Below are 10435 nucleotides of genomic sequence, written 5' to 3' on the forward strand. Positions count from 1 at the left end.
GTTCGTCTCTCTTCTCTTCCCCATTCTTTCTCAAATGTCATCATCCACCTCTCACCACCTCCTCCTCGCTTCACCCTCCTCTCCCCCCCCTCCTATCTCAAATCACCACAACCACCACCACCGAGCTCAACCACCAATCCCATTGCCATCATATATCAGCAAATTCCAAGAACCAGACCTGCACAATCAATCAAACTCTACAGAAACCAATTTGAACCGAACACCATGGATGAACTAGCAAATACATAAACAAAGCTGCACAACAAACAAGCGAGGCCTTGGACTGCTTCGTGCTGCTCTCCTCCGTCCAACCCAGACCCGTCGTCAAGGCATAGAAGCCATGAAACATATTGGGATACTCGATCAGCTTGGCCTCAATCCCTGATTTCCTCAACCAATTATAGTACCTCATCTGCCAGTCCTGCAGCGGATCCGCTCCTCCCACGAACACCACCGTCGCCGGATACTCCATACCCGAAATGTCCACCGCGTTCGGCCCGCTCAAGTTCGCCACCTCATGGTCCCAGGTCGACCCGACCGGCAAAAACGCCTTCCACAGCCAGTCGGTTAGGGTCACCGAGACCAATGGATCCTTCTCGAGCCGGATCTCTGACTCGGTTCGCTCCTTGCCGCCGAAGAACGGTTGGATAGATACCAACCCGGCCAACTTGACTGTCCGACACTGACAGGCGCGTACGGCCACGTGGTGGGCCAGGTTCCCTCCGGCGCAGTCCCTGGCTAGGAGGATCCGGGATCTGTCTGCGTTTTTGGGGAGGACGGCGTCGTTTTGGCCGAGGAAGGTGATTTGAGAGAGGAGGGGGGAGAGGAGGGTGAAGCGAGGAGGAGGTGGTGAGAGGTGGATGATGACATTTGAGAAAGAATGGGGAAGAGAAGAGAGACGAACAGAAAGAGAGAGGAGGGAGATAAACAGAAGGAGAAGAGAGATAGGGAAGAAGAAGAGATAAACAGATAAAAAATAAAATAATAAAAGGCATGGATAGTATGGACATTTCACAATTGAAAAGGTTGACTTGACGTTGACTTTAATGCCACGTCAGCCTATAAACGGAGCAATTGGACGGAGTGTACCAATCAGACGGAAATTGTGACCTCAGGGACTTTTTGGATGAAATTAAAATGTCAGGGACTGAAACGATGTTGGAGGCAGAGTACAGGGACTAAACAAACTTTAATCCTATTATTATCTATGTGGATGTCCATGTAAATACTCATTAGTTATGTAAACCCTACCTCTATATAAAAGAGGCTAATGAGACTGAATGAGCTACTTCTACTTCCTCCCAACTATTCTCTCTGCATATTCTCTCTACTTTATTACAGATGGAAGAGTTTTCTCCGACGATTAAGCAGAAATATAGAAAAAGAGTTGATCCAAAAATAAATAAAAGGCGGACCTGGCTGGATGTTGCGGCAATGGTGGGGTGGTGCGGCTGCCGAAGAAGAGGGATGGATTGTTAGGTACTAGGTGAACGAATACGTCAAGTACATGTCAAGTTATTAACAAGGCGAACGCAGTCAAAGTGTCAAAGTTAGCAAAAATAAGACTGGACGGAAAAGGAAAGAGAAGAGTGTGTGGATTGTGGATTTTGGATTTGGAAGTATTTCAGTTTTTGTTCCTATAAACACTCCCCACTTTATCTTTCCTTTCTGAATTGCTTGCTATGCTCCTCCCCATCTCTTCCTACAAATTTTTGTCACAGTTTGATTATTATAATAGTATAGCATTGGAGATCCCGATCCCGATCGCAATCCCAATCTCAATCTCTTCTGTCTCTCTCAACCCCTCTCTCTGTATTGCATTGAAATTTCGTGATTTGTTTTTATAATGTCCGGCATGTTGAGATGGCAGAAGCTAAAGCATATAGCACAGCTCCACCAGCGGTTCACTCAAGTATCCGCAATCTCCACGCACCTGCACCACTTCAATATCACTAGCCATCATCGCCGAAGAGAGTCTCTCATCGGAGTGCAGGCGCGCTACAAGTGGGATCACGGCGGCTCCGGCGATGCCCGCACCACCCGTAAAATCAGGGCAGAGGCCAACTGCCCGCGCTGCTCCTTCAACCGTATGGACCTCATCTTCTCCGATCGCCGCTTACCTAACTTATCCCATCCTCCTCCGCCGGCGGAGGAGGCCGGAAAGAATGGCTCTGAGCTTCAGTATCAGGCCCTCAATCTCTGCCCCAATTGCAAGACCGCCTACTACTTCCGACCTCACCAGGTTGCTCCCCTCCAAGGCACTTTCGTGGAGATTGGGAGGCTCACCAACACTAACACAACCTCTTCCAATCGTAACGCCACCAAAATCAAAACCAGTGGTTCCAATCCCAATACCACAAACGACGATACTAATGGTCTGAGGGCATCCTTCTGGGACACTCTGAGATCATATGCTAATGCTAATGGGGCGTCGGAGCCACCTGGCAATTGGCCTCAGCCTCCCCCTGGCAATGGACTTGCTGTGCATACGCCCCCGGGCCCACCTTTTGCACCTGGAGTTAATGTCATTCGCGCTACTGGAGATGCAGATGCAGATGCTGGAGACAAGAAGACTGCCTGGGGCGGCTCCAATTTGGGAAAGGATTTGCCCACTCCTAAGGAGATCTGCAAGGGTCTTGATAAGTTCGTTATTGGCCAACAAAGAGCCAAAAAGGTTCCGATCCCATTTCTTTACTCAATCTTTGCTTCATTCTCATGCTCTTTCCATACTTCCATCCATGGACTGGACATTTTAGTATTTGCGTTGCAGGTGCTTTCTGTAGCTGTTTATAACCACTACAAACGAATTTATCATGCCTCCTTGCACAAAGGGTTGGTTTTCAGTTTTCCGTTTCCTTGAAATCATATTCATGCCCTTAACTCTTTGTCAAAATTTATTTTTTGTTTAAACCTTTCCCCCCCTTCTTCATCACAATACTTGTTTATGCACGTAAAGATTGTTGTACTATATGTTTTATGGATTTAGATGCTATAACTGAACCAATGGAGTTTGATTCTAGGTCAGCAGCAGAATCAGGAAAACCAAACACAATAGATAAAGAAGATAATGTAGAGCTAGAAAAGAGCAATGTGCTCTTGATGGGCCCAACTGGATCTGGTATTAAATACTTCCAAAGCACTCTTATCAACTTATGCACTCCTGTTGTTTATATTCTTAGCCCTGTAATAATGATCTAAATTTATATGACTATCTGGATTTTTTATTTTATTTTGGATAGAACAGCTATGTGGAAGTTGAGATAATTATAAAGAGACAGAGAGAGAAGAGGAAAGAACCCTTTAGATGTTAACCTTCCCTTCTAACTATGATATTGTAAAACAGGGAAGACGTTGCTTGCAAAAACACTAGCTCGATTTGTGAATGTGCCATTTGTCATTACTGATGCAACGAATTTAACACAGGTGAGTTTGTTTTATAGTGATTTCTTGACAACTCTTATGAATTGAAATAGTCGCATGAAATCTTAAATACAAGCTCTACTATTTTGGTCAAGGTTGGTATCTGCCTAATATTTTGAAGTAGTTTGTAAAATCATTTTAATTTTATTGACACGCTTGGTATCTTTCACTAATTGCAGTGAGTAGCAAAGTTGGCATGTCATAAAGAAAACATTCACTTCTCATAATTAACCATGTTGCATGTTTATAGGCTGGAAATATCTTGTTTGAATTACTGGTAAACTGAAAGAGGCAAATTCTGCTATTTTGCAGGCTGGTTATGTTGGGGAAGATGTCGAATCAATATTGCAAAAACTATTGGCGGTATGTCTTGTTTTGCATTCTTCAGTGGTTTTTTCTTATCAATCCACTCATATATCTGTTACCTTTTTTTCCCCATCTTTCTGGAGGAATGTATATGCACATATACATGTATTTTGTTTTTGTTCTATATATTCTCAACAGTTAATAATCTTTGAAATGTGTATGATATTGTCCTTTCTCCGCATCATTTTTCTTACCATTTTTTATGTTGTTTGCACATTCTGAGAATGGTTATATGTGTATGTGTTATTGATGAGAAGGGAGACTCTTAGTTATATGTTCAATCAACTTCGTGATTTTTTTAATGCAGTGAATAGGTCAAGTCCAACTCCTAAAGGCAAAATTTGTCTTTTTTTTGTCTTTTCTTTTTTCCTAAACCCTTATACCCTACCCCTCCCCACCCTTGATGGGGTTCGAACACATGACCTCTCAAATGAGAAGTCAGTATTTACCAACCCACCAAACACATGCACCCAGGCAAAATTGGTCTTTTAATTGCAAAAGAGTTGGAGATTAAATTATGGCTTGGATCCTTCATTCATATCATGCATCATTTGTATATGTTTTTAGTGATCTAGTTACTGTCTTGTTCACCTACTCATTCCTTACCTCAGCAGTCATTATATCTAAATCCATTGTTGTAGAATAATAACGCAACTAAACTGATTCCAACTGCCTCAATAAATTCCACCAATGGATTTAAATCCAAGGGCAGTTGAGCACAACTGAGTAAATAATCAATTGACTAGGTGAACAAGACTCAGTCTAGTTATAGTGAATCCTTAGACAGCAATATATAGCAATCAACTTTCTGCTGCACCAAAAACATTTTCTTAAACATGTAAGCTTGATGTAAATTTTGTCCGCTGGACTGTACCTGATATTTTAGTTTACAACTTAATCAACATAATTTTTGATGTTCGTTTAAGCTCTTGACTGCAAGCATCTAACCTGTGCTCTAATTACTAGTTATATCACTGAACTCACACAATTGATCTTGTAAATAGGCAGCTGACTTCAATGTACAAGCAGCTCAACAAGGGATTGTTTACATTGATGAAGTTGACAAGATAACTAAGAAGGTGCTGTATTTTTTTTTACATAGTTTGTAGGCATCATCATATTCTTAGTTTTTGTATTGTTGGTTTTCAGGCTGAGAGTTTAAACATTAGCAGAGATGTTTCTGGAGAGGGTGTTCAGCAGGCTTTACTGAAAATGCTCGAAGGAACTGTGAGTCAATTGTTTTATACTGCAGTGTTGCTCCTCATTTTATTGTTTTTATCCATCTCACCTTTTGCAATCAAGTAACTTTTGGATGCCTGGAACAAATTGAATGTTGGCTGTGGTTTTCTCCACCTCATTGTCCCTCTTGTTGTCTTTTGAATTCATGATAGATGCAAATCCCTTTCTAGGTATTTTAAATTCAGCAAGACTGGTTGGAAAAAAGTGAAAAGAAAATATTATAAAACGAAAAGAAGGGGATACCAAAATTGGCACCCAAATATAAGTCATGAACAAATAGGAGTTTATTAAACATTGCAACAGAAATCTCACTTTTGGCCGCATGTGAAAAGGCCACACTGCCCCTTATAGCACATATTGCAAAAAAGGTACGAAAGTTTTTTATGACTTGATTATGAAAGTGCCATTGCTGTTTACATTTTGAAAGCAAAAGTTTATTTTTGGTTCATTGAAACTTTCAGGTGCCAAATTTGGTAATCCCCCAAAACTATAATTCTAATTCCTTGGCCTGAAGGTCATTCTTTCTCTTGTACAACTTCCTTGCTATCCTTTTTTGTCCCAATCATCATTTAGGTGGTTTAGTCAGAACTCTCTTCTTCTTCGCTATGGCTTTGAATAAGGATTCTTTGTTTGATGAAATTAGAAGAGGAGAGCAACACTTACAATTGGGTTGGTCAATCATTTTTCAGTAGCACTCTTGCGTGCTCCACACTTGCTGATTGATCTTCTCATTTTCACTGAAGCTTCCTTGTTACTTCCAAAGTATTCCATTTGCCATTATTTCATACAAAGTAATCCGTCTGTTATCTCTGTAAGATGAATGTATAATCTACTATTTCAAAAAAGTTTTGGACTCTTACTAATAAGATGAAGGAGTATTTATCCTGTCCAAATAAAATTTAACCTTCTTTATTTTTTTGGTCAAAAGATTTAAATACTCTTTGTTTTGTTTTTTCTGTATTGATTTGTGTGTATATGTGTGTGTTTTCGTGATGATAGCTCAGAAAATATGCCTTTCCATGAGACTCTAAATAATATTTGCATCAGTTATAATTGCAAATTGACACAGGCTACATATCACGCTAAGCACACTTTTATTTATAATGAACTTTCACATCCCCAGCAAGGCAGCAAGTCAGTGTTATTAATTTATCATCAGTCTCTTCTACTCACTAAAGAGTAATATTTTCTTCATTGTTTAGATAGTGAACGTTCCTGAGAAGGGTGCGAGGAAGCATCCACGGGGTGATAACATACAGGTATGACATTTTGTGGTTTCAATTTTCTGAGATATTATGTCACTCACAAATTTGTTCATATCATGTTGATTATCTTATTCGGGTATTATTAGAACCGAGGTTTAGCTGGTTTTTATATCGTATAAACTTCCTAATTTGATCTATGTGCATAGTTTGAAATCTTTGTGTTTTGGCCTAAACGTCATCTTAGACCAATGTACTAAGCTCAGCTCTGGATGCAGAGCTGATCTGGGTTGATGCGATGGCTTGTGTATGCTTAGCTGTCCTGTTACTGGCTGCTTAAACCAAGCAAGTCAGTCACCCAGGGAAACTGGTGTGGTATCGGCAAAGGACCCTGGATGCTTAAGTTAGCAAGGGTGATTAGGAGTAATTAATTTGTGTACAACCGTTAGGAGAGTAAAAGTTGCATACCGTAAATGTAGACTACTAATGCCTTGAAAAGGGAATTGTGAAGGAAAACTTTCTCCCTTCTTTGATGTAGGATCAAGGAATGATAACATTCGTTCTTCATTTCAGTGCACGTATGGGTGCTAGAATCATGGGAGTTCATGTTTAATGGCCTGACAGAATGCCACATGGGGTCTGACTGCCAGCTGGCAGCTGTACCCTTTCTAAGACTAACCAATGACCTGCCTCATCCATTGAGCCCCGAGGGGGAAAACGCCAATGTGAATGTATGGGAAGTACTTTCCTTTATGTCAAGTGCGCCATGCTGGGTACCCCTGGGGTTGTCTAGCCAAGAATGCCAAGCAATAGGTCCTTGAGGCCGTGGGTCCCTGTAGAATGTCAGTCATAGATGATCTTACTAAGGTTATTTCATTGTCAGCTTCCACCCACCCTCAGTAAGACATTCTGTTCTGACTGTGGACAGCTTTGCACTGTATGAATTTTGTGCTTCCACTTCAATGTTGAAATTATTAAAATCAGACTTCATCAGTGCATGTTTTATTCATCCTATATCATGAATTCTATCTTGAGCTACTCAGCTGAACTAGGTAAAGTGTTTCACTATGAAGACAGTCAAAGCAATATAATCTCCTACCCTACGAATTTTAAAGCTTTGACTGGTGAATATCCTGATTTTGAATACAACCTCCACCATATTCATATTAGTTCACTATTACAATATCATGATCCTAAAACTCATGTAATTGATCTGCAGATAGATACGAAAGATATCCTTTTTATTTGTGGTGGAGCATTTGTAGATCTTGAAAAAACCATTTCGGAGAGGTATGTGTATCAATTTCTCCTAGGTTGATTCGTTTTCTTTTTTCTTAAACGTATGTTAGGTAACTATCTGTATTTCTGACCAGACGACAAGATTCTTCTATTGGTTTTGGTGCTCCTGTCCGTGCCAACATGAGAGCTGGTGGTGTAACCAACGCAATACTGACATCATCTTTACTTGAATCGGTACGATTCAGACCTTTCAAAGTTGTTGAAATGGGAAACTGATTTTTGCCTGTTCCATTTTCTTTATAGATCTGCTTGTTTCTTGGACAAGTACAGAATATATTTGCTTGATATGAAGTAAAAATTTGTATCGTATGGTCTGAAAATTGCATTTCAAATGTCCAGGTTGAAAGTGCTGATCTCATTGCATATGGACTCATACCAGAGTTTATTGGACGTTTTGCAATATTAGTTAGTTTATCTGCTTTAACTGAAGACCAACTTGTTCAGGTAACAACGAAAGCATTTTTGTTTGGATTCAATGCCCTGCAGGTGCTTCTGATCCTACATACAAGATATTTTACTAGGAAAAAATTGCTTATAACTTGTAACAGAATAAATCCTTTGTTAGATTTTACAGAATTAACTGTCTCCATGCACCTGGTGAAGTGGCATTTTATGTCAACTCGGACCTTCTGTAAATATTTTGGGTACTATGTAGAATAAGTGCTACACATTCATGAGTCATTGATTTTCAATTCAGTATGGAGTCATGTTTAATTTCTCTTAGCCATAATACTTATCACTGCATTAGAATTTTTTGAGGGTTGCTTGACCTATACTTTTCGATTTACTCTTTTTTACAGGTACTGACGGAACCAAAAAATGCCCTTGGTAAGCAGTACAAGAAACTATTTAGCATGAACAATGTAAGCACTTTTCTTCTGCTTTTTTGTTTAATAGTCATGTTTTGTACTAGCATTGAAGCATATGTATCATGATTGACTAGAGTTAAGACAGGAATCTTATGATGATTTCATTAGAGATATCATATTGAGGATGGGAGACAAGCCAAGATGGCGGGATCTCCATCCAAATGTTTTTTCAGTACCATGTCTGCAAACTTAACTAAAGCATCAACTATTCAATTTACTTTTTCCAGGCATGAACTCAACGACGACCTGTTGAATGTTCTTCCAACAGTTAAGATTATGATATAGTTTTAACCATTTCAGGTGAAGCTGCATTTCACGGACAAAGCACTAAGACTCATGGCAAAGAAAGCGATGGCTAAGAATACCGGTGCCAGGGGATTAAGATCGATATTGGAAAGTATTCTAACCGAAGCCATGTATGAGGTGAGGAAGAATCCATTGCTTATCTGCATGTTTTAGAAAGAAAATGATGATGATGATGATATCATGATAATGATGTGGAGTTGTTTTCAAATATGTTATATCGACTAATTATCTTGATGGGCTTATGTCTCAGATTCCGGATGTTAAAACAGGAGAAGATAGAGTAGATGCTGTAGTGGTTGATGAGGAGTCTGTGGATTCAGGAAATGCCCCTGGATGTGGAGGGAAGATTATTCGAGGGGACGGTGCATTGGAAAGATACCTTCGTGAAATAAAGTTGAAAGAATCAGTGGTAAGATCCTGCAAGTGATTATACTTTTCCTGCCTTCTTCTTCTTATTTTTATTTGTTTATTTGTTTATATTTTTTATGAATAGACTGAAACAAGCTAGGAAAAAAGCCTCTAGGGCAGCCAGAACTATAATTGTCAAAATTATAGCCACTTAGAGCATATAAAGGAAGGCCTCTAGTCCAAGTGAGATTCCCATCAATTGTGTGGCCATCATGGGATTGGCAATCGTCTGTAAAGATTGCTTTCCGGTCGATATAGTTGAATGAGATCTCTTCAAAGGCATGGAAAAGCCAAATAGTGCAGTCAAAGAATGCTGTACTTGCCAAGTGTGTCTTCCTGTTTTGGTTTTATCCTCTAGGATCCCTTAAATAATTTTATTTACCTCATTGGCTACCCTTGCGCTTCTAATTTCATCACAGCTACCCATGGACTCACCAACCCTTAGTTCTTTTGTCAACTAATGGTTGGACAAGATTCATTAAAATGATGACTACTAGGTGACGTATGATGACATTAGAAGGGTAGGAGCATAAATGATTTAAGGTGTAAACGTCAGGGAGGTGAAATGAAATTAGTCCTTTATTTTATTTCAAAGTACTGAACAGTTTCTGTTTTTGGTCAACAGTTCATTCTTTAAGCTAATTTGGCTTGTGGAACCCACATTTGCGTGGTGGTCCGTCCTTTTTTCTTTATCATGAAAGTGGACAATCCATTGAAAATACAATTTCTGTTTGGCATGGACTATTTAGTAAAGAATGTGTGGTTTCTATGTTCTCAAAAGAGCAAAGGAAAAAAAATGAACAAAAGGCATGATAGAAACATTCTACCTATGTAGGAGTATGTCGAGGTAGCTGAAGGGGAGTCGGAGGGAGAATCAGAACATTCCAGGGCTATGAGCATGTAACTATAATACCATCATAGTTGTTATAATATGTAAAATTTCTTTATTGTTATTTGTAAAATTAACATTCATAATCTGGTGTAAATACCCTATTATAGAATGATGTAGCTTCTGATTCAAATTAACCAGAAAAGAAGAAAGAAAGAGAGCAAAAAATGTAGCATGTCTGATTTATTTAAATCTTTGCAATTGAGGTTGCCGTTTTTGTTTATCCTCTATCATCGTGCATGTTTTTTTTTTTTTGAGGGGAATGAAAGACTAATTCATTGATTGAGCATCATTACAATCGGAGATTAATATAGCCTCCATAGACAGAGGAATGTTTGAAAAGAAATCTAACAGAAACTCATCATTCTTGGCTTCCTGAGCCAAGATGTGAGCCACACCATTAGCCTGTCTTCCAACCTCGAGTACACGAGCTTCCA

At 39.5% G+C, this 10435-nt stretch overlaps 1 protein-coding gene across 2 annotated transcripts; it reads left to right on the top strand.

Moving 5' to 3' along the window:
* Positions 1 to 1376: 1376 nt before the first annotated feature.
* Positions 1377 to 10221, top strand: LOC133736721 (CLP protease regulatory subunit CLPX3, mitochondrial). 2 transcript variants are annotated; one of them, XM_062164316.1, is made up of 15 exons: positions 1377 to 2674; positions 2771 to 2832; positions 3021 to 3118; positions 3344 to 3423; positions 3733 to 3783; positions 4791 to 4865; positions 4936 to 5013; positions 6228 to 6284; positions 7447 to 7517; positions 7601 to 7700; positions 7866 to 7970; positions 8327 to 8389; positions 8696 to 8818; positions 8952 to 9110; positions 9735 to 9926. In XM_062164316.1, exons 1-15 carry the CDS (start codon positions 1847 to 1849, stop codon positions 9744 to 9746), a joined length of 1962 nt encoding a protein of 653 aa, XP_062020300.1. In that variant the 5' UTR covers positions 1377 to 1846; the 3' UTR covers positions 9747 to 9926. The 2 variants fall into 2 exon arrangements, with proteins under 2 accessions (XP_062020300.1, XP_062020299.1); XM_062164315.1 differs by lacking the exon at positions 9735 to 9926 and adding an exon at positions 9945 to 10221 and having other exon boundaries at positions 1379 to 2674.
* The last annotated feature ends 214 nt before the right edge of the window (positions 10222 to 10435 follow it).

The sequence above is a fragment of the Rosa rugosa genome, chromosome 3 (genome assembly GCF_958449725.1).
Source record: "Rosa rugosa chromosome 3, drRosRugo1.1, whole genome shotgun sequence".
NCBI lineage: Eukaryota > Viridiplantae > Streptophyta > Magnoliopsida > Rosales > Rosaceae > Rosa > Rosa rugosa.

Bases quoted from the DNA above. Each gene is read 5' to 3' on its own strand.
- LOC133736721 (XM_062164315.1), top strand. From the start codon at position 1,847: ATGTCCGGCATGTTGAGATGGCAGAAGCTAAAGCATATAGCACAGCTC. The intron at 5,014-6,227 runs GTGAGTCAATTG...TTCATTGTTTAG, and splicing joins TGAAAATGCTCGAAGGAACT to ATAGTGAACGTTCCTGAGAA. The intron at 8,390-8,695 runs GTAAGCACTTTT...TAACCATTTCAG, and splicing joins AACTATTTAGCATGAACAAT to GTGAAGCTGCATTTCACGGA.